General features: G+C 40.6%; 1 protein-coding gene across 6 annotated transcripts in view; it reads left to right on the forward strand.

The window, feature by feature from the left end:
- Positions 1–24,675, forward strand: part of TPK1 (thiamin pyrophosphokinase 1) — a 306,307-nt gene that overhangs the window by 277,144 nt on the left and 4,488 nt on the right. Inside the window, exon 9 of one of the 6 annotated variants that reach the window (XM_087766394.1) lies at positions 9,099–9,186. The exons of the other annotated variants lie outside the window; for them this stretch is intronic. Coding sequence (XP_087622520.1) covers positions 9,099–9,171 — 73 coding nt within the window. The 3' untranslated portion in view covers positions 9,172–9,186. Of the gene's footprint in view, positions 1–9,098; positions 9,187–24,675 lie in introns of those variants that run through there. 6 annotated transcript variants of the gene reach the window in all.

Consider the following 24,675-nt stretch of genomic DNA (forward strand, 5'->3'; position numbering starts at 1 on the left):
TGCCTCTACCTGAAAGGAGATGTCTGCCTGTGGAGCCCAGATCTAAATGTCAGGGTCTGCCACTGCTCAAAGCCTGACCAGTTGAGTTTTCATTTTGTGTGGATTTTTTGGGTTTTGATCAACACAAAATGTTCATATACCAGGTTGAGTTAGCTGAAGTCATTCCCTATAAAATCACACCATTTATACCAGACTGCTTTGATTGAGCTCCTGTTACACATAGGAGACGTGCCCCAGGTGAGCTGGTTATTACAGTCATGATTCACACCAGTCTCATTTAAACTTCACTTGTGTTTTGGCTGTCTCTTGATTTTTCCGCTCCACAGCATCTGCAGGTGAGGTGCCAAGAATGAATATCAGCTGGCATTTCTTGCCAAAAGCTATTCAGTGGTCTGCTTCCCCTAGAAATTTGCCCCTGTAGATGCACCAAACTGAAGTCTCTTGAACCTGAAAAGAGTGAGCTGCAATAGAGAAGATACCCCCCTCTTCCCTCCTAGCCTTCCCTTCTGGGGAATACAGGTTTCAGGTCTGTTTAAAAGGCCTGATAGTACTCAATGCATCCAGGATATGAAGATGATTACTTCACTTTCAAGGTGGACACTACAATTATTTACACCTCCCTGCATCGCTGCTGTTGGGCCTTCCGCTTCCATAGGTTCACAGTCCACAGTCTCCAAGAAGGTCATGAGCAGTGAATCAGAAGTGGCTTAGAAGTATCCTCCAGAAGCCTCTTTTAGGGGCATCTCCACCACCTATTTTCAATCACTTTATGCTTCTAGTTTAAGTATGACTTAGAGTTCAGTTCCTCTGTGGTGGAAGGCAATGGTGGGATTATTCTGTGCAATTCTGAAGTTATTCAGACATCAGATTAGATGCCTAAAGAAAATTTTATGAGTACTTACTCTTGGGACTATTAGAGGAAGTTTCATGATTCAGATGCGTTGCATTATGCTTGTTTGTGGGGTGATAAGCTGGTAATGCAAATAAGACAGAGCTAAAGTCATGTAAAAGAGTTTATCAAAGTTTAAAAAAAATATATATTTATCTTTCTCTGTTGACACTGGTTGAAGTCCTGATGCCAATACTTTGCTTATCTCCAAATCTTCCTTGGGCCACTTAAAAGGAAACTGAACCATGAGTCTCAGCGTTTGGAAGTAAATAGCCTGTCATGACCGATGCACACCATCTTTGAAAATAGATTGCTCTATCAATTATATGTCAATTACAGCAGAAGTTGCAGGTGAGTTAATACTGGCCTAATATAATGGATTTATTTATACAGGTCTGTAAACACACTCTATTTATACAGGTCTGATTCCATGTGAGAAAGCCTTTGTTCCACTATAAATAGCATTTTCGTTGTTTCTTTTCCAGCATAGCTTGAGCCTTAAGGAAACTTTTTCCCCCCTTAATACTGGAAGCATATCCAATGTGTTGTACTGGCATAAACATATTGCCTTAAATTATTTAAGAGGGACGATCTCTTTTCCATGCATTTTTCTAGCTTTTAGTAGGGTGAAAGGGTTAGATTTGTTGTTGGTTTTACTTTGCAGGGACGATTTCTTTCTCTGTTTTTATTTGCAACATGCTCATTACATGAGTGTGAGAGGTACCTTATGAATTTACAAGATAAATGAACTTGAGGAGTGATACTGTGCAAATTTCTCTCTTCATTTCCACTTCTCCACGTTCACATTGTATAGGATTGATTTCCAAAAGACAAGATAAATATGGAAACCTGACAGCTGAAAACACCATCAACTGGGAACTTGTGTCCTGATTACACTGTGGAGAAAGTGATGTTTGCTTTATTCTGATTTATGAACAGGGCAATGACTGGCCAGGTGCTGGGCCAGCATCAACTATTTACTTTCCTACATAAAGAGCGATGAAAGGCATCAGAAAGCAGAAGGAGCAAAATTTTTTTTGTATGCCTCAGATAAGTGGATCACAGCGCTACTGGCGGGCAGCAATCTATCTTTGCTGTTCTCAAGAACATGTTAACCTTTCTGGAGACCGCATCTCACTGTAGGGTTTTGGCCTGAAATTTCTCTTTCGCAATCAAAGTCCTCACCCATAGCGCCTGCTCAGTGAGGAGTGAACAAAAGGCCTGAATCCCAAGATCAAGCAAGCTCATGCTGTTTCTCACCTTGTGAGATTTCAGAGCTTCTCAGGGCTGAATTCAGCATCGCCACAACCTGAGCTGTGCATTGGATAGAAACCTTTCAGCGCTGCTGGAATAAACACAGTACTGCGTCAGGTTCAGAATATTCCACAGGCAAAAGCACTCGCAGAATCTTAATTCAAGGGTCTGATTCAAAACCCCTTGGCATCAAAGAGGCGGGAAGCAGGAGAAAAAATAGCTGCTGAGCAAGTGTTTAAAATTATATCTTAATGGATGAGTACAAAGGAAGCAAATAATTCTCGTGTTCATTGTCAGCATCCATTGAAAGTGACTAAATGATGCAGTTAACAGTCCTTTTGTAATGGCTTTTTTTGTGTGAAATACACGTGTATATTGTATGTATGAATGCAGAATCTATGTATATGAGGACTGATATGTAGGAAAAAATACTTCAACGTTATATTAATGAGTGGCTAATCATCTCCAACCGATAACATCGTATCATTCAAAGCATTATGAGCAAATTCTTTTCCTCTACCATCTTTAATTATTTTATAATCTAGGCAAAAAAACTTCGAAAACTATCAGAAGATAGCTCTTCTTTGGCTGCCTGGTGGTTTTGTTTTTGTTTTTGTTTTTTTTTGTAGAACAAACAAAGTGTAGTGCAATACTTATCAATTTCAGGTTTGCTTTGTTTTAAAGCTAAAATACGTTAATTACAAGCATAAGGGATTCATTACATAGGAACTGATAATTGCTTCTCGGTGTCTGACAGATTATTTTTCATGTGTGTAAGGAAGTCAAAGGAGTTTTGGCTGATGTGGAAAATAATACTACAGTACAGTTTTAAATTGCAAGAGGTATTAGGTACTTTTTTCCCAACTATGCGGTTTCCATGCTACCATATGAAAATATTTACACCCCAAAATTAAGCCCTGTGTTAAGTGGCCTGATTTTTCAGAAATACTCTAAAAAATTCCCTCTGATAACCATGTTTAATAACCATTACAGATAACAAATCTCCAGAAGTCTTGGAAATAAAGACTGCTTCTTTCACCCCTTAATCCATCCTTAGTTTGCTTAGGTGTAGCACAGATTACTGCTAATGTTTTTGAAAGTATTTGGATTCATAGTTCTAAAATCAAACTATATACTTAGATATCTATCCATGTTACATCTCATGGGTCGTATTTCTAAGTTGAGGAAATTTCATTTTTCACTCATTGCTGTGACGTCTAGAAGCTATAACCAAGGCTTGAAGAAGCAGTGTAAGAACATATAGCATATATACAATCCCTGCCTCAAAAGGCTCTCAGTCTTGCAAAAAGACTTACAAAAAGAATTGAATACATTGGTGAACACAGGAAAATAAAGCAAGGAGGATGTAGCAATAGAGGCAAGTGGATTTGCATTAACCAGTGGTCACAGCTAGTGCTGTTGTCACCCCATAGCCATGCTGTTAGGGAAAGCATTTTCCTTTTTAAAAAAAAATGGAATTAATTTTTTTAAATGAATTTTAATTTTTTAACAGTACTGCTGTTTTCTCCATCTGCCCGCTGATACATTTCTTTGAAATGCTGGTAAAACATACTGGTTTGTGATGACCATTTTTGACCATTAGCTGCCTCTGAATATCTGAAGTATGATTCTTCTTACCTAATTGTTTCTCAAGTATGTTTGTGGACATAGGGTACGTGGCAATATCACCTAATGGTGTCTTCCTGCCTTTTCTCTACTCAAAAAAGAATTTCAATCCATAGCATATAAATATATCTTCCTTCTCTATTGTTTTTGTGTTTTCCCAGAACACTGAGACTGTTTGAATTGTATCTTTCACACCATATGATTTCTTATGCTCCATCTGTTTGGTGAATTAAATGTAATAATTACTATTAACCTTCATTACAGGGTTTCACTGCATTTTCCAGCAACTTTTACAGTACCGATTACAGAAATTACAACATAAAACATTTGCTACATTTGCTCATCGCTTTTATGGCAGAAATTAGTATTTGCTTTCTTATTCTTTTATGGTTTAACACAGTGTGTAGAAAAAGTTTCATTTCTGTACAAAGAATGAAAAGGGAAAGAAAATTTTGGCTGCTTTCTCAGTTGTGGTGCACTGGATTCCTGGAGTGGACGTGGGCTAGGATTTGAGAATAAATTTTGTCTGGTCTTATGTCCTTACAAAACACTTTTTTGCCAACTGTGTGTGTTCACAGTAAACGGGCAGTTGCCAGGAAATGCAACTTTAGAGGTGAATATGCTATATGAGCCTGATCAAACCTGATTTTTTTGGTTCAGTCATAGTACCAGCCAAAATAATCTCTTGAGACTTGATAAAATTGGTTTTCGTATAAGTGACTACATTAAGTACAAGGCTGAAGAAGGCCAAGGTGAATCAGAATATGCCATCTTAATTCCTTTTTTCCAAATGTGTCCATGAAGTGTGGAGTCAGTAAGTCATTATTTCGCTGGTTGTGTATTAGTATAAAACTCACATCACACTGGGCCCTGTACTGGTTTTGTCATCTTTTGGGGCATTTAATATCACACTGCTTTAAAGTCTTTGTGTGACCTGCGGACCTAAAAAGGCATGAGGCTGACCATTGTGGAAGATGTTAGGAATGGCAAATGATTCGGAAAGCTGAAACTCTTTCTAAAGCAGGCCTGTTTTCACGTGTTTTGGGTGAACTCCCTTCTCACTTGGCAACCTTCAGGTGCTGAGTAGCTTGGAAACCTCAGGTTGTTATTTTTCTAAGGGGGAAGGCACTTGGTGTGGGGAAGGGAGCGTGAGAGGGATGAATGTGGTAAGTGGATGAAGGAGGAGCATGCCTGCCCATACAGGAGACAAGTGGGGGAAGACCAAAGGCTGGGTTTGAGAGGGAGGAGGAACGGTCAGAGCACCTCAGGGGCACCGCAGTGAGGATGCTGGGGAGCCCAGCGCTGACGCAGGGAGGTGAAAGAGCGGGTTAGAGACAGCATGCCCATGAATTGGAATGAAGTGCATTTAAATAGAAATAACATTGGTATTTGCCCTTCAATAAATGGGTGTTGTTGACGTGGATTTAGAATGTCCTTCATTTTCTACAAGTGGTATTGTAAAAATAGTGTAAAACCCAGTTATCACCCCTTGGGGTGTTGGGGTGACCTGACACGCACTGCAGATGCCCCGTCAGCCTCCAGTGCTGTTGGGCAGCATGGAGCTTGATGTCCAGCCCTGCCTCTCTTCAGAGACAGGGAATGGCATTAGTACCCCGTCGCTGCTGGGGACCAGGCTGCTGCAGGGGTGAGGTGAAGCTTCACTGTTTTCTTTCTTAGCTTTGTCACCTCAAAATCGGTCCATGCTCTGCTGCATCCTCAGTGGGGCTGCACCTAAGGACACAGCCTGCCTCAGTAGGCATGCTGCTCTGGGCTGGGTGCAAGAAAAACAGTGCATCCCATAAAGGTAGAACATCTCCAGATGTGAACTAACATCACTCCTGTATACATAGAGAGTGTTCAAGATTTTGAAGTCAGCTATCTGTGGACCATCCTTGGCTCTACAGAGATGCTTTGTAATCTCTGGTAAGCTTATAAATTCCCTCTCTCTATTGGTAAAAAGCTTACATTAATACTAACTATACTGGACAATATACCTATCATGGGTCCAGACCTTACCGGTAGATTTTCCAAGTCAAGGCACTTGTATAGAAAATCTATTTTAAGTCATTTATAGAGGCTTCTAAAATTTTATTGGTTATAGTCTTTCTCTTTCTCAAATCACTGTATGGTCTCACTGATGGCAGCTGAAGTACCTGGCTTTACAGACTCAGGCTTGCAAGCCATAGCTTCAATAAAATTTTGTTAAACTCCTTTTTATAAATTGGTGCTCCTGCAGTGTGCAACAAAAAACAGGGAACATGAGTGTGATAGGGAAGTTTTATTAGCCTTTCTTTAGGATGATCTGCACTATGCACTTAGAGCTTTGGCGTGCATAATTAATGCAGTCAGCCCAAATTCATCACAAAAATGCCACACCACTCTCTGTGTGTAATATACTGTATATATTTTTGTGTTATAAGTATACATATTGTTGGATGTAATTACAGTGAATGTCTGTGCATATATGTACACTACTTCATGCTCATAACAGAAAAATGAAGGTAATTGATGATGATTTTTTTTTTTTAAAATAGTTATCCTGGCTTCTAATCCTGTGATTGCTCTACAGAAGGACAAAGCAAGGGCATTTTCCTTGGGCATGTATAACAGTCATTCCCACTACCAAACTACAGTTGTCTGAACGTAAAAGGAAAAGCTTTAATAACACAGTAAATTTACACCCTTATCTGTGCTTGACAAAATTCTAGACATAATTTGATTTGACCATATATACAATATATGTTTTTATTTAAGTAATAATGACTGAGGCACAGAGCATTTCCTGAAAATTAATGGCTGGCTGAAAAATTTTATAGCCCAAATGCAGCCAAGGGCCATTAATCCCAACTGGTCAATTCTCCATGAAATGCCTTATGTCAGGGGTCATTTGTTACATTCCCGTCCCTCCCACCCACCAATAAAGAAGTAAAATTAAATGTTACTTTCCTCCTATGGCATCACTGAGCCTTGGAGCAGCCGCCGGAAGCCCCTGGTAGAAAGCGTTGCTGTTGCTGCCATAGCAATGAAGGTTTCTTAGTGGATGAGTGATGGAGAACCTCTCAGGAATGGGCTTTCACTGTCTATTACTTTACATTTGTTAGTGAATAAAGCTTTTCAGTTTGCTTCTTGGAGCTGACAAGGAGATGAAAAGACTGCGATGTTTCCCTTGCCACTAGAAAAGTTGTGGTGTTAGGAAGGTGGGGGGAGTTTGCATCCCACATAGATCACGAAATCTATCTTCTCTACCGTGGCTGCCATCCGTCTAGAATCTTATTTTTATTCTCTTGTATTTAGTGACTAGTATTAAATACTTGCAACTCTAGTTTATTTTCTCTCAATATTTCATTCATTATTGGTAAAAATTGGTACATTAGAGGCTTCATTGGGGTTAAGTGATACCGTTTCAAACTGGAGGGCTAAGATACGTGTAGTGGCTATTGAAGAGAATAATTAAGAGATTAATGGGATAACAGAATAATAATTGCAATAAGCTGTCAAGAAGGTTGTTGCTAAATCTTCAGGGTAAAAAAAAAACCAAACCAAAACAAACAAACCGTCCTTGCATTTTTTACATTCTTAAGAATTAGGTGAAAACACTGTTTCCCTTCGCAAAGCATAATGAAAATCATGTCCGTATATCATTATATGTGGCAAATCTGTCACCAGGATCTGTCACCCAGCACGTTCTCTCTCTTGCTAGCAAACACATACAGCTTACTGAGGAAATAAATTATAATGAATTAAGGAATGACAGCTTGGGGGGATGACATACAACAAAAACCCCTCTGTCTCTTGGGCTGAACGCTTGCGCAGCTTTACCTTAAAGCATACCTCTGGCAGTCTTTCACTGTCCGTCCCAGTGTATACTGGGGCTGGCGAGTTCACCTGCCCACAAAGGGCTTTTGTCACTGCTTTTCAGGAAGGGGAGAGAAAAGCAGTCAGCCACTGCCCATTCAGTCTGATCAACCTTTGGAGACCTACATTTTAGGTTATAACTATTTATCTGCTTTATTATGAGACGGTTCCTTAGATGGCAGTCTTGAAAGACTTGATTTTAATTTCAACCCGTTGCCTCCTTGGGAGAAGGGGTAAGAGAACTGGGCTTTCATTCTTCTGCTCATGAAATGGAACAACAAGCCTTTCCATTGTTAAAATTTTGACTTAAAATTGGAAAAAGGCATTACAAATACAAACCTGAAATTATGTTATTATGTTGTTTAAGCACTGGAGTTCAAGCGGTTGATTTTGAATGGTCAGTCAGTGTATCTGTATAGGTTGAAGATGTAAAAAGCCTATTATTTCAATATCAAGCGAAACAAGATTTTCAAGATATCCCAAACCATATTAGTACATGAAAGAAATACTGCAGCTAGGTGTCTTGTGGCTGTCCCTGAAAGCCTGCTTTAGGGATCACAGTTTCAGAATACTGGACAAAGAAAAGGGTGCAGTGAACCAAGACATGCTTGACTCCGTTTCTTTCAGCAAAGTGACTTTGATCATTTGAAACTTATTCCATATCCCTTATCCAATATATTGTTGATAGCACAACCGAGTAAAAGTTGATTTAATTCCACATTATTTTTATTAAAATGGATTTTGTTTCAAGTGTTTTGTTGTGCAAACTGTGACTGGAGCCACAGTCTTGCAAATAGTTGTGCACAAGTTGTCCTGTTGTGCACTACTCATATGCATGGTTTCGCCTATGGATGCTGGCATTTGCAGGATCATAGCTCTTTTCATTAAAATTATGCTCTATCTTTAAAGCAAATCACTTCTAATGAAATTACATGAGCCTGATAGCAACACCACCACCCAGACTCCATTCGCGATCTGGGTTTTTTTTAATTATGGAATTTAATTATTTTTCTTCTAATATTTACTATTGAATTTAATTTTGATTTTGGTTTTATCACTTAAACATCCTAAATTTCAGGGATTCACTAAAATGTGTCACATCATTATAACCCTTATTTTGAATTATTCACAGTAATTACTGAGTTGTTGCAAACTTCATTATGAAATTTAAAGTACCAGAAAATCTGGTGGTAATACTGTTTTACTCCTTGGATGTTCTTAAAATAAGTCAGAGTCAACAGATTGCAAAAATATGCAATTACAAAGTTATTAAAATGCAGATTTTTGGCAGGAAGCCACTGTAGTCTCCTATGTTCACAGCTGTCTATTTACAGGAAAACTGCCCTGAGCAGCCTGTGATGGCTTCTTTGAGCTATTACAGCTGATTGGGTCAGTGCAGAGGCCTCTCTAAGGACTAGGTTCAGTAACTTTTTACCTCCCAGGTCATAAGCTTCACTTGAAATTATTTTTCTAGGCAGGAGGGATTCACAGTAGACCGTCTTCCATTCCCTGTCGTGCTGATGATAAGTCCAGGGTGCCTCTCCTGAGACTGTGTATGTGCCGTACCTACATCTACACAGATGGTTCCTCAGATTAGAGTGTGGACCACTCGGCTGGCTGGTGGTGTAGCAACATAAATTTTGAATTACACTTTTGAGGTCAGTGTAACATGCTTTTTCCCCAGTCAGAACTGGCTTTAATCATTGCTGCCTTCACACCTCTCTGAGAGCAGGGCATACTGGAGTATTAACAAAGCAGCAGATGCTTTGCTTTAATGAAGAAGTAAGCACTGTCATCTTACCTTCACCCTATCCCCCATAATGTCACTGGGTGCCCCAGTTGCTTTTTCTGTCTTTCTACGCAGTGACTTGGGAACAAAAATTATGACCTACTTAGTGTAAAAAAAAAACCATCAACTTTCAAAGTTGGTGCTCAAAGTGTTGTGTGCAGATACTCAACACCGTTGCTGGCAGCCAAAAACTGCTTTGTCTGTGGTTTAGCGTCCAGGTAGGACCAATAAGCGGTGGCTCTTTCTCAGTGTCTTTTTTTGCAAGGTTCTTCCAGTATGGACTTCGTCATTCATCTGTGCAGCTTCTCCCAAGAAGCAGATTCAGTTCTTTTCCCTCCATGAAATTGTGAGACAGGCACAAACCCTGAAAAGGAGGGGGAAGATTCTGCAAAATAAGGTGTGTGCCATCTAAACGGCAAGAAAGAGCACAATGAGCAAGTCATCCCTGCTGTGAAACTGAGGTGATGTTCCCAGAGTGTAGAGAGGCAGAATTTCACATTGTCTATGAAAAAGTATAATGGAAGAGCCTCCCCTTCTAAAGCTCTAAATGTCCGATGCTGTTGGGGATTGCTGGCTCTGTGAAGAAGATGCCGTTAATATCAATGAGGGTCTGTAATAGTCTCCCACAGGACAAGTGACATTTAGGGATTCGAGACTGAAATAAAAGAGAAATAGAACAGGACCATTAGAGAATATATTAGAACCTGTTAGTATTATACTGTCCCATTATGGTATAGATGAACTTGGCAGTGATAGGTTGACGGTTGGGCTCGATGATCTTAAGGGTCTTCTCCAACCTCTATGATTCTATGATTATATATGGGACTACCTGGTAATACTTTAATTTATTCCTCATATAAATACCTTTCTTCTTTCTCAATCAAGTCCAGTCTGTGTTGTCCCAAAAAATTCAAAATGCGGCCACCCTCTTCTTAGATTTTCCTAACTCATAATGAAGAGCCTAAAACTTCTAAGACATTAAGTCATCATTTAAAAGTTGAGTGTGTCCCGAGAAACTTGTACGGGCAATAATACAGAAGAGCTTACACTGATATCTTGGAAGGAGGAAGATGCAGTGAAAATCCTAACAGAACCCATTAAGCTCAGCATTGCTGGTGCGTACTGTGTTAAACAGGTGCTTTGAGGTTACCATGAACAGAGAGAAATATGTTTGAAGAGCTTAATTTTGAGGGTCTCCAGGGGTATAAGCACACCAGAGGGCTGCAGAGATGCAAAGCAGCCATGTCATTAAACGCCAGAATTGTCCTCCCCTGCGCTGGTGTTTGTGAGCCATCCAGGAGGCAGGCTGGATGCCGGCATACCATGCAGCAGCTTGGGACTACTTTAGCTTATGCCTATAGATATGGCCCCCACAGGCAGTTCAGCTGATGTAGGAGTGGCAAAGCACAATGTGCTTTTCTTCTACCCTGACAGACCGTCTCCTTGGCTGCAGAATGACAGACATATGGTGAAAGAGGAGGAACGCAACGTGGGCACTGCCTTGTTCTTGGTCATCTGCACAGAGGGAACTCGAATGATTTCAGTTCCCAGTCCTGATTTCTGCTCTGTGGTTGGAGAAGTGTGCCCCTAAACACAGTGGTGGGCATTCCCTATGCTGCTGGTAATCACAGTTTTCAGAATCCACATTGGAAGAAATACTGTAAAAATCAGGACTGGCAAAAGTCCTGAAGAACGTGAGGCCACTTCCTTCCATAAGTCCTTCCAAGGCACTTTCAGGTATGTTTTTCCTCGTGTAGTTTTAAAGGTCCTGAACCAAAAGAACATTAAAATTAAGGGCTGAAGGTCTGGGACCATGCTGCGGCTCATCCAGAGGGACTGAGGAATGAGAGGGAAGTCTTTTCTATCTGCGGTAACCTAGAGACTGAATCTCCACAGGAGAAAAGATAAGGGTCAGAGCCTGCCCACTTTCCCCTGTGCCTTTCCAGAAGTGATTAGATTTTGATTCCCAGAGAAAACAAAAAGATAGAGAAGTGCAAAGGAGGTTGGGTAGGGGATTTGAGGAACTCTTGGGCAGGTGGGTGATGATGCTGGAGCCAGCGAAACGGGCTGTGATCAGGTGGAGAAGAGGAGCAGTGCCAGCATGGGTCTTACAGCATAGGGTGCTTGAGAAGATGTAGGGGCAGGCTGATGTTACTAACACATTGTACGCTCCTTTTGCATTGGTGTTGGCCAATACAGAGTTAACAGCAGCTTTGGCCATTAGATACTTTTTAGGATTAAACCAAGAAGGAAGGAGGCAAGCTTACTTAGTATTAAGCGGGCCCTCGTCTGGGTGCTCTTCCCCATTTTCTCTTGAAGTAATCTATTACCACATCTCCAGAGAAAAATTACCCCAATCTAAAGATTAATAGAGCAGTGTGTGGACGTTTCCAGTGATGTGTATGAAACTCAATTTTTTTTGTCGCTGTATGCACCGAGGTGTCCTTTATCAGCAGATCTAGAGATCTTAAAAACTAGGCTGATTATTGAAGAGGGCAGCAGGCAATTTAGGGCACGTGGTGTTTTCTTATGACAGAAACTTTGCTGTGAAGTGCAGTAATTTATGTTGATAAATTGCAGCCGTCGGAATGTCTAGATCGCTTCATAGGATGAATTTCTAAACATACATCTCTAGTTTGGGTAGTGGGGGGTGGGAAGCAGGTATTTGTTTGAGCAGTTGGGGGGAAGATAACTCTTGTATGTAGTATTTCTTGAAAAGTAGCGCAGGACTTTCACAGGTTCCTGAAATTGGCTTGTTGTCTTTAGGGTCAGAGTAACCCAATTTTTGTTTAATGTGACAAGTAAAAAAAACTTACTTCCTCCATAATCAAGCTGCAACAAAAATGGAAGAGACTACGCAGTGTCAAGACTGAATGGTTTCTGAACGCTATGTCTTTCTTAGCAAAGGTTTTGGAGTTCTGTGTGCATGCCAAAATGTAGAGCCAGCTTGGCTCAGCAAGGCATATCTAAGTGAAGCAAGCCGCCTTCATTTAATCAAGAGACAAGAAAAATTACCATAATCATAAGAAAAACTGCTTTGGGGAGAAAAGAGAGGTGTTTTCATACCATGCTATTATTGATGTGTCTTAATATCATTAAAGTTATAAATAAAGAGATTAATTTAAAAGTAGAAGGGTTTTGCTAGGCTAAGTTTTGTCTTGTTTTGTTTGCTTTTTAAATCAAGAATTAAAGGCACTGGTGGGTCTAGGTGTTGTTGTGAGAGGTTACAAATTTCTCTGTCCTTTTTCCATTATGTTATATGGTCAGAAGTTTTAAAAGGAATCCTTTGGACTTCCATTCAGCACAACACATGCTGGGTACTGAGGTTTTTATGGTATCAGTGACGTGTCTGTGTGGACATAATTAAGCACATGATTTAGTGCTTCTCTGAACTGTAGCTTGCAGAAGAGAACAGTGAGCTAGACCAACTACATAAGGTCCAAAATTGGGTGTGAATTTACTCTAAAGATCAACGTGCATATGCCTTGGAATTGCAGTTGTCCCTGAAGATGGTAGTGAGTGTACTCAAATGGCCTGAAGATTTGTACCGTTTTAACCCAATCTCCCTAAGGAATGACAGTGAGATTTACTAGGTGTTTTCAAAGTGGGAAATACATTCAAAGTTTGACCTGTCATGACCCATCTTGACTTGCAGATCTTTTGCAAAGGTGACCCTGGATTACAGCCTTCTATAAAGTGTGAGGGGTTTGAGTTCCAGGATTTTCAGAGGGGCATATACTGAAATTAGTCCCGTTAGCAATTAAGGGGTTTTGAGGGGGGGTGTTGGTGTGTTAGACCATCGTGATTCTATGCAGAACTTGTTAAAATACTGGTGTTAATGCTACATCAAACTGAGCGTGCTGTGGCATATGGTCTGATACTAGTACCTGTAGAAGATCAGAATCTAATCAAAAAAATCCAAGATTTTGTTCCTGTTCTGGAAGAAAAGGTTTCTGTATTGACAGACAGACAACTACTGTGCATGTCATTTCCTAACCTTGTCTCCTGTGACTTTGTTATACAGAGCTGCATGCACATATGCAAAAGGAGGAAAACTACAGCATAACCTGTTTACTAGGGCTGGTAGTTTCTTTAGGCTGAATGCAAGCATGGCGTATTCTTATGAGATGCCTGTAAAACTTTATTTCCAAATAGCAGCAACGAGTAGTGGTTTCCCGCATGTCTTCCAGAGCTGTGGAAATGGGTATTTTACTCAGCATTAAGAGCCAGTTGGGATTTGTTCAAATAAACTCTTTCCTCCTTGATGTATCTTAACATCTCCAGATTTGCCACAAGTGTCTTCAAGTTGGTATCATTTCCCCTTTTGTTATTTTTTTTCACAAGACTTCAGCTTTCCATGCTAGTGGTCTAGAACCTAACAGTCTGCTGAAGAGCAACTAAAATGGGACGTCTCTGTTGGGCATGTACCATCTCCTAAAGGAAAAAAGTGAGAGACTCCAAATTTTGAGTTCCTAATCTTTCTAGTGGAAGGAAGTTTCTCTGGGTGTTACCTTTTCTGTCAATACAGAAGGGGCTGATGGAATCAATTACAGCTTTTTCTTCTGTTCCCAGACCTGAACTAAGAAAGCACGAAAGCAGCAGCGCACTTTTGCCCGGTATATTGCAATGTAATTACATCATTCAATAAAAATTACAGTTGGCTCCGCGGTATAAGGGAGAAGGGAATGAGAGGCTGGCAGGCAAGTTCTGGCTCGCCTTAAATGTATGCATGAGAAGTGTAGCATGTCAATGGAAGTGTAGATAGGACTAAGCCCTGGGGGTTATATTCTCATTATATTACCTGTTCACAAACTATGAAGGAGGAGTAGACTGGCAGACTCCTAAACTTACTATTTTCTATTTGGGGAAGATTAAGTTTTGAAGGAAAACATTCAGTAATCACTGAGGTACTATTTATATCGTCATAAACTTGTGTCAACTTAACTGATTTTAATAATGATGATTACTATAAAAACCAGCAATTTTTATCTCCGCTGCTGCACATGTCCTGTGGTAATGAGGAATTTTCCTTTTTTTTCCTTCTCCCTTCTGCTCCTTCACATAACACCCTGACTTAACTCGTTTTTCCTCCTCTTCCCCCCAGCTGTCAATCACTGTCACATTACTTTGCATCATATGCATCAAGAGCAGCAGCTTTTTCCATCAAGTAAGCCAATTCTAAAGCTGCCTTCCCAGAGGCTACACAGATTGTGAAAGCTGGAGGAGCTCAGGAAAGAGTAAACTGGACAATAACAACGGCTCCCAGAGCTGCTTCTGCCTGCCAATCTCTCATGCATGTATTCACACAGCGCTATATATAGGGCATGCCTCCAGGGCCGGAATCACGTCTATCAGCTCAGTGAGCAGGCCTCCTATCCACACCATTAATCACAGTAGGGAGGAGGGAAACAGCTCATTACACTACATCAATGATATTGTCCATTCTGCCTTCTACAAATTACAGGAGTTGTCTCAGTGTTGCGTTCAGCATCCCCTGACTTTTGAAGTCCACGATCCAAGAGAGGGAACAAAACTTCTTAACAGGAGTGTTTACCTGTGGGCAAGAGAAGTTAGCCAGCAAACCGCATTTAGTGAGTTCAGAGTGCTATAGCAAGGCAAGCTTTCCAAGGGATGTTTTGTCTACTGTTAAATCTTTGGTAGTGTTCCTTCCCTCTCCCAAAATGATACATTTGAGGGACTTGTTCTGTTCTGCAGCACTGTTTTCAAGCCTCTCAGTCCACTTGCAGCATAGTTTGTGTGTGTGACATCTGTAAGGCATCCTTTATGGCTGACTGACTTCAGGTATATTTGAGTAAGAGCTTCCTGCAGTATTCTGGTCGTCTTTAAAGGTCCTGTGCTTTGCTGGAGAATCCTATGACTATTTATGGGTACTCTTTCAGAGCAGCATGCAAAGATTTATCTGCCTGGCTGCCAGTGATGTTAGAAGCCATATAACCACATTTTTGCTCGCAGCTTCTAGGCTTGACACTTTATTGCTCTCTTTTCTGCTTATGTACCTGTAAATGAGCCCTGTACTTCAAAATCTCTAACATCCAGGTTTCATTCTTGCGCATGACATAACATGACAAACCTGTTGCCATGTACTGACCTCATTGCTGCAGGGCTTATCTCTATCAGTTCTGTACAGACCTTGCAAGGTTCTCCAGCTCTTCCTGGAAATACTGGTGTTTTACTTGGTGTTTTCTAAACCCACCCTCCAGTAAGGTTTAAGCTCTTACCAGACTTTCTTCCTGGCTGATTTTGAGGATCACTACGAAGTGCTTCCCTTGGTCTCATGAAGTCTGCATTGTAGTGGGCATGCATGTGATATTATTTTGATGGTTCTTAAAACAAGTTTGCCTGTTTCTAGAAGAGCAGAGCTGCCTATTCCGTAACAGACTCACCTTTTGATAAGTGACCATGCCTTAAATTACAAAACAGATATAATTGTTCAGTGATCACCAAGCCTGATGTTGGGTCCAAAGCTTGCATGAGACATCTCTAGGTTTTGAGGGTTACCTCGGAGATACACTGGCCTCTTTCCATCTCACTGGATGTTTTGTACTGATAACGTAGCAATATACTCCTGAAGTTATGATACTAAGAGGAATATGTGCTTATCTCCACATCTTCCAAGAGGTGAAATAGAGTTGTAGGTCTCGCTTGCTTTGAGACTTCTGCATTTGGTTAATTATGAGAAGTGTCTACTCTGATGGGAATGTCACAGGATTAATCTTTAGATGTGTCAATATATTCTTGGGTACTTCTGCTTGCTTTGTAAGCACATAGACATCAGAGATTTTTTTTATTTGGGTGTTGTAGAACATTTAGGATAGTAGAGCATAGAAGAATTCAAATGAAAGGATTTGAATTAATGAAAGGATTTGAATTAATGTTAAATTTTTCCTATGAACATTAGTCATCAATACATCCATCTTTTCATGCACTGTGCAGCAGACTTGTTGAAACTATTGGTAGCAAATCCCATAGCAGTTGTTAAACAAATGCTTATCATTTGGAAATACTGTGTGCTTTATTATTGATCTGCCTTATTTGAAAGTAGAAATTCATGTTGTTGGGATTTTTTCAATTTTAAGCAAACATTTGTTGTTAAAATAAGTTTAGAAACAACATGGGAAATAAACTCTTACACCTGTGATTCTTGCCCCAGGATAAAGAGATACTCACTTGTATTTGTATCTTTTTTAACTGTACTTATTTCCTTTTCTAACACTTATGCCATACCTCTAAAAAGTTGCATTACTCCGCTGTAGATGGCAGGTTAATCAGAAATCTTTTACAGTGCTATTTTTTCGTCCTTCAGATACTTCTAAGAAAGATGTGGACTTCAGAGGAACTTAAGCTGCTATCGTTGTTTCTAGAACTAACAGAAATGTTTTAAAAGTAATTTTTAGCGAAGTTTGCTTTTCCTCTGAGATAATTTTGCTTTCAGTAAAATTTTCCATATTTGCAAAATAAAAAGGTATTTCACATCTGGTGATTTTAAACAATTGGTCAGATAGTTAATATCTATGAAATTCTGCTAGGTATCATACATTTTGTGAAGTGACTACAAAACAAGAAAGAGTGGAAAATGTCGAGTACACCAAATGGCCAGGATAGGAAAAGCAATGTCAAATAAGATCCGATCATATTTAATAAGTTTGATTTTGAGTTCAAAATAAAATTCAGAAAAGTGGCTTCCTTAGCTGTCGATAGGAATGTTTCTCCTACAATACCCCTCAGACACTGATAATTAGTGAGGAGTGACAAATGTTTGAAGATGACAGTAATTTCAGGTGAGATAAGGAACATCCCAGGCTATAAATCAGATTTACTTTATGGAAGCTCCCTATAGTCCAAAAAAAGAGACTGTTTGAGGATGTATTTCCTTACTTGGCAATTGCAGCCGTCATGGTCTTTCCACCCCAAGTGCTAGAAATTAGTTGGTGTTGGCAAAAGCAGACAAGCTGTAATGTTGTTGGCTTAGTCTTTTATTTTACATGTGACTACTGGATTTGTAAGTCCTTTTCCTTCCCACTTCTTGCAGTGTGCTAGGGGTGCTTATTGGTAGGTTAAAAGCCAATGTCAGGTCCTCCGTACAGTAAAACTGAGAGCCCGTTGACATGCATCACTGTGCCACAGTGTGACTGTTGCAATCCATCTTCACCAATGTGTTTGAAAGTTGGACTACATATAATCAATTGTACTCTTAAAACTTTAATGTCTTTGCACCATGTACCACTACATTAATTTAGCAGTGCACGTGGCCTCTGCATTTGAGGGTCAAGAGCTTACATCACCTGGCCTGGGCAGTGCCTGACACGGCACTGCATAATTGATGCAGAAGCCTTTCATTCCAGTCAGCCCAGGCAGAAAGTGTGGGATAGCCCTGCTAGGGCAGTATTACCTAGAGGAGAAGAAGGAGAAAACATCCCCCAAACCATTGAATCCTGAACAATCGCAAGGCCTGGAAGTGCATGACATGTTCCTGAATGTAAAGGATGAATCGCTGGCCAGTTTGCAGAAGGGGGAGGGCGGGGAGGGAAGGCTTTTCAAAGGTCAGGAGGAGGAAGCGCACCAACACGAAGAGCATTGTTCATATTGGAAATCATTTCTCAAAATCAATCGGACTTTTCCGGAGTGCACGACTAACTAAAGGATCCTCAGTAGCTAGTTTTCCACTTGAATAAAGTCTTTGACAATCGATGAGACTTAGGGCTTGTCTTTAATGATGAATCTCCCTTTTCTAATTTCAGGGACAAACATTATATAGAAGCTGTTTGTATTCAGCAGCATCGACAACAAATCTGAATCTTGCATCCAAAAAAAAGACTGTAAAAGCAGACAAAAACTTTAAATGAGCCATATGCACTGGTTACTGATTCATATACAGGGCAGATACCACTCTGGTGTCCCTCCTGAAACAAAGTGCTCTAATGGTGGACGGAGTGGAAGAAGCAGGTATAACTAGTTTAAAAAGGCTTTGCTGTGTCACAAGTTACATTTTTTGTTGGAAATTTAAAAAAAAAAAAAAGCTGACTTTATAGGTTAGAAAGAAGGAAGATTACAAAGACACGGTGGTCAACACTATTTCAAAAAAATCCTTTATTTTTTGGAGGATGTGGAGAGCCATCTAATCCAAGTGAGTGACTCTGAACTAAAAACAGAGTGGTTTGCAGTCTCGTGTTGAATTTCATGTTCTGTCTCAGGGGTGGCGGCAGATAAACTTTGCTGGATTCCTGTGAGCAAGTTTGGAGAAGCTGCAGCTCCATGAATGTCAACAAATGTTCTAAGTTTACCGTGCAAGTTTGAAGATAAATGGAATAGAATTAATAAGCTTCAGTAATGGCTTTATAATTGAAATAGTATAGACATTAGAGGTACATAGGGTGTTAGTAATCATGTTAATTATTTGTTAACAGAAAGACAAAGTAATAAAATTAAAAATCAAAAAGCTTAGTTGTTCACATGCAGATCTAGGGGGACATTTTGCAACAGAAATAATTGCTTTTCCTTCATCCTCAGGGTGATATTATCTGTGTCTAATTGTTTTTCCTGAAGAAAGCAGAGCAATCTAAAATTCTAAGTAATGCACAGCAATTGTAGGGGTGAAAATAACCACATTTTAGAAACCTCTTACAGCATCCTACCCCAACGCAGTGAAAGGAAACAGTGCTGCTAGGAAGGGTAAAGATAAATGGAATTACTTTTCTATTAGAAGTATAATAGACTTTATTAGTTAGTCACCTGTGCTCAGAATAGATCAGCTGTCAGGGAGAGCAAGTAGATGAACGTGTACCTTGTGAGCTGTCAGGAGCAGATCAGTGTGGGTTTTTTAAATAATAATTACCCACTTCCAGAGAAATGTTTTAGACAAAAGCACAGCTGCTTTATTGATGATGCCTTTTGTGCATAAGGATGAATATTCTAGTTTGTTCTTTTCATTTTTCCATGTAAATGTAATATCATATTTCCATAAAACTCTTAGGAAATGGTGCTGTTTGCTATTAAAGCTTGCATAATAAAATTATTTCTCAGGGATTTAATTTGATCAAAGTCGGTTATTTGTAATAACGTGCTAGCAGCTAAGAGGGGCTGCTGCTTGCATTTGAGGCTGGGGATGCCCTTGCCCTCTGCAAGCCACTGTGCAACCAGCTGTCCTGGGATCCAGTGTGGCAGGGCACACAGAAGGTGTCATCTTTTTTTGCATCCTGACCAGTGCTCAGAGGTGAAGGCAACTGTTCACTTCCTCGTGGTCAGAGGAGCTCTTTGAGCACCAGATACACTATTCTGGCACAGGTTAATAGTCTGTCTGGTGTGGCAACTTGATTGACATGAGGTCTGCGAGCAAGAGACTCTGGAAGTGGTGGTCGAGAGAGTCCAGGGCACATATGTGGCTCCTGGAGGCCACCCAGGAGTCTGAACGGAGCAGCCATGGACTGGGTCAGTTCTGGCAGGGGCTGGACTTGGGGGGGTAAGGGTTTAAATCTGCAATATGTTGAACTCCTCCCAGAGTTCAGAAGATCTGCTTTGATCTTCACTATTGTAACGTGCATGTTGTGTACAGCCATCTTTGTTCTGCCAGAAATATTGGTTCCAGCCCGCTACCGGTCGGCTGCTCTCCTTCCTGCCCCTACAAAACGCAGCAGAAGCTGGAGTTAAGGACTGAGCCTTTACAGAGCTTTGTCAAATGATATTTAATTTAATTTTGGCAGTGTAGCCCAGTGACAGAGCAACTTGTGCAGCAGAACAGGACTCTGGATATGGAGCTGAGCTAGTGCTGGCAGCAGTGATAAGGAGGAGAAAATGCTTTAATTTGCTTTTCAGGGCTGGCTAGGGACTGGCTTTAGATCAACTCCCTTAGGAAAATCGTATCGCCGCCACAGAGAAAGGAAGCAGAGCAGTGCTAAATTTGATGGCAGACTTGATGCTGGGGACTCTTCCTGCGCACTGGTAGGCAGTAGAGGAGGTTGACTGGCTGAGACTGTTGTGCAGTGTTGTCCTCGCTTCAGCTGGGGTAGAGTTAATTTTCTTCCTAGTAGCTGGTATAGTGCTGTGTTTTGGATTTAGCGTGAGAATAATGTTGATAACACACTGATGGTTTAGTTGTTGCTAAGTAGTGCTTACACGAGCCAAGGACTTTTCAGTGTCCCACACTCTGCCTGGTGCACAAGAAGCTGGGAGGGGGCACAGCCAGGGGGGCTGACCCAGACTGGCCAAAGGGCTGTTCCATACCATATGGTGTCATGCTCAGTATAGAAACTGGGGGAGTTGGCCGGGGGCAGCAATCACTGCTCAGGGACGGGCTGGGCATCAGTCAGCGGTGGTGAGCAATTGCATCGTTGCATCACTTGTTTGTATATTCTTTTATCATTATTATTTTTATTATTATTATTTTCTTCCTCTGCTGTCCTACTAAACTGTCTTTGTCTCCACCCATGGGTTTTACATTTTTTCCTGATTCTCTCCCCCATCCCACCAGGGGGGTGGGGGGTGTGAGCGAGCGTGTGGTGCTTAGTTGCCGATTGGGGTTAAACCACAAGTGTTTCTAGCAGTGCTGCTGTTCTCCTCCGTGGAGTGGATGAGGAAGATCCCCATTTAACCCAAGCTGTGTAGGTGTTTACTGAGCAAATATCCATATACCCATATGTCAGTTACAGGCCCAGTTTAGATGTTACAGGAATAATCATGGTATCTGCACATTTTTGCACACGATGGGAACAACGGTACCATGGAGAAGCTGGAGGACTTGTATCATGCATATGTTTTTAAAAACCTCTCTTACTGCCTATTCTTGTGAATTCATGAATCTAAATGTGACAGGATTTATTAAGATTCCAAAGAATAGAAGAGAAAAATAATGAACTATGTGTTCTGGTTAACTAATACCACACTTAAAAACCCGTTGAAGGATAGATAGGTTTCTGTGAGAGGGTGTTTTTTTCCCATCTTTATATGAAGTGCTGGAAAATGACTGTAGCTAGAGGCAAGATGTTGATCAAGGTCAGTCCTGGATCTGGTTGTGTTGAAAAGCTTTCTGGTGCCAAGTTGTTTGAAGCCTGAGTACATGGACGTAGTCTACTAGCCCGGAGATTTGGGTCAGGAAAAGACGGCCTCGCCTTCGTCTTCCCCCGTCTCTCTTCCCTGTCTCCAACAGCCCAATTCTGAGGAATGTAGGGGGAATTTCACTCCTTTCTGCAGCACTGCATGTGGTCATTTGCTAGGATCATTTGGATATCTTCCTCAAACAAGTTCAGTGTATTTCACCATTAGATGTATTGTATCAACTTGGCGGTGTAGCAGCTTTCAAAATAGCAATTATTTTTAGGTTCTTTGCCGTCGTGTCAAACCAGAGCTTCAGACCGAAGTGCCAAGACAGAATGCCATTGTTTTTAGTTAATCTCAGGTTTCAGTGTTGTACCAAATTGCCTTTCTCAGCTTTGTGTGACTAAGTAATGTCTCTAAAGCATGGCAGCATAATAGGATGATGTGCGCCATGAGATGTCTTATGGATAAGTTTAGAACTAAGACAATTCATTAGCTGATGCATCTCAGTGTTACTCCTGCCCCTTTTTCTCATGAGAATAGCGTTCTTTATCTCACAATACAAAGTAGCGACAGACCAAAATAGCAACAAGTTATTTTGTCTAGATTATATGCAATATCCCTACAGTAGTGACTGTCAAACTGAAGCTATATTTCGTTTCTGCAGCTGTTTCTTCAGTGCTCTAACACTGTTATTAATAGTACCTGTCACTTGTGCAGCCCCTCAGAGTTGGAAGTAGTTTGATAAACATACAAACTTACTGGAAAGCATCAAAAATGAAGTAAACACTCTGCTTCTTACTGGCTAAACTAAATTCTTTAAATTACTTCATAGCCTGGCTTTGCCTTTAGCTTAGCGAAACAGTCTTCCAGACCAGCTAGTTCCCTGACTTTCTTAACAGTTACATTTTTGGTAAATCACCTCTACTACTGTAGTATTGGTACGGCTTTATCATATCTAGACTGGAAAGGCATTACTGAAAATAGTATATACAGTTTCCGTGTCCGACTTTCCAGGCCACTTTCATTAAGTTAAGAGGCTAAAGTGATTTTGAACGAACACTGGAGCACATCTTGTTAATAGTGCTAAAATGCTGCTAATAGCTGTAGAAACTTCCTGCAGTTAATGATTCATGTTGATTTGGTGAAGCAGTAGTAGCAGCAGAGACATTAGTGTAGAAAGTGCTCTATTTCTTAGCATCATTTTTATCAGCTTATCATTTTAAATTGCCACCAAGCAGGTGATGTGTCAGGAGGAGTTTGAGCTTTTCTTACAGTACCACCATGATTACAAAGCTGGAAAAATATGTGGAAAAAAATGTGTGCTGGAAATAAATGTGAAAACTTCTGACATCCATTTGCATTTCTGAAGGCTCACCCAACATGGGTGGTTTCTATCCAGGGTAGAACACACAGTTCTGTTAACATATTTTTCTCTCTTTTTAAATGAAATCGTTAAGCCTTGACAGCCAGTGCTTTTGTTGTCATCTCCTAAATTCCCACCGACGTGAGGCCAGGCAGCCTGTGCTGCAGAGCCCCTGCCCAGAGTCTTTGCCAGCATCTGAACCGGCGGAGTAACCACCTGGCCCCGCCTGCTGGGCCCCCTTCGCCCCGTAGCCTCTCCGTGTTTTCGTGAACCTGCTCGTACGAATCTGTTGAGATTACAAAACCATTGTTCTGTGCCGCAAAACCAGGTACCAAAAGTTACAATAGTTACAAAAATTGCCCAAGGCAATCTCTGCTTATTCAAAACTCCCCTTGGCCCTGAGGGGATCTGTGCCATGACAAGCTAGCCTGTCCCTTCCCAGGAGACTTGGCAAGCCTTTATGGTACTTCTGCGTTGTGTCAGTATTGAAAATAGTTTGTGTTTTATTGTAAATTACTGTTATTTGCAATTTCCAGTTTTGCAGTTCCCACTGCACAGAGATCAAGGACTCAATTTTTCCTTTGTATACGTCAGTGTAAATCAAGATTAGCTCCAGTGAAGTCAGTCTAATCACAAGTGTAAAACTAGGAGGAATGAAAGGAAAATCAGGCTATAAACTATTTGGTTTGTATTTTTAAATAGCAAAATTAATGCTCCTGTTCTGCAGACACTCGGTGACCTGCAAAGTAGTAGCTCATGCGTTACTAATGCATCTCCATTTAAATGCAGATTTTTGCTCCTACCACAGAACTTCAGGGAAATCCTCTCCAGATAAACTGTAATAGGATACCAAATGGTAATTCAATATTTCACTTTAACTTGTGTTTCAGCTTATTGATCTTAATTTTCTATCATTTTGATGCAGCATTTACCAAGGGGGAAGAGGATTACATTCACTGTAATAAAGCTTTTAATTAATAATTAATTATTTTGATATTCCAAACATCCATGCCAGCAGTGGCAATCTGCTTGTATTCCTGTACCTATTTCTGTTTTCAGTGGTGGAAATCAGCAAGATGTGACTTTACATATTGCAAGAAGTAATTGAGACACACAGTTGAGAAAAGGAAGCATAGTAACGATATCACGGTATCTATGTGGGACATGCTTATCGTGACGGTGTTTTGTTCTCAGTCATTTGTGGTCACAGTAGTAAGACGACCCTGACTTGGTGAAATCCCATGAAGTGGGGACGCTTGTGCTACGCCGCTGCATTCAAGGGCTTTCCAAAAGGCTTCCATTTGCCTACACGTCTTTGGGTAAAGACATGAGGCATGACTCACTGGCCATTCTCACACCAAAATCCTTCGCTAAATCTACTTCTGGTAAGGAAGGACTTGCACCTTGTGAACTCCTCTTCCAGCATGACCGTTAGATACTGCAGTTAAAAGCCTCTCTCAGCTGTCCAGGTGTCACTGTGGTTTTGGTAGAGATGTAGGAATAACTAGAGGGCCTGCTTGTTCAATTAAGCCTTTGAAATTAATTACATCATTTGTTTTTGCCCTATATGATATGTTTAACAAGCATTTTTTTCTCTGTATATGCCTCCCTCAAGCCCTGCTTAAGTGCAGCTTGTAAGATGTACATGAGACCTTGAGATAAGCTCTCTTCTGCTGGACTGAACTTTAAGTATCCTAAATAGTACAATGAAGTCATAGAAATAATGTTTATAAGTCTACTAGATCATGAATGTGGTTATTAAGAGGAATAACCTGATATTGAGAGTTAGTGTTTTTGCAGCACCTAACATGACGAGACCCAATCTAGTTATAATTAGTCCACACTATT

Source organism: Nipponia nippon, unplaced genomic scaffold, assembly GCF_047370975.1.
Source record: "Nipponia nippon isolate SJK-2023a ecotype South Korea unplaced genomic scaffold, ASM4737097v1 scaffold_1, whole genome shotgun sequence".
In the NCBI taxonomy this organism is placed as follows: domain Eukaryota; kingdom Metazoa; phylum Chordata; class Aves; order Pelecaniformes; family Threskiornithidae; genus Nipponia; species Nipponia nippon.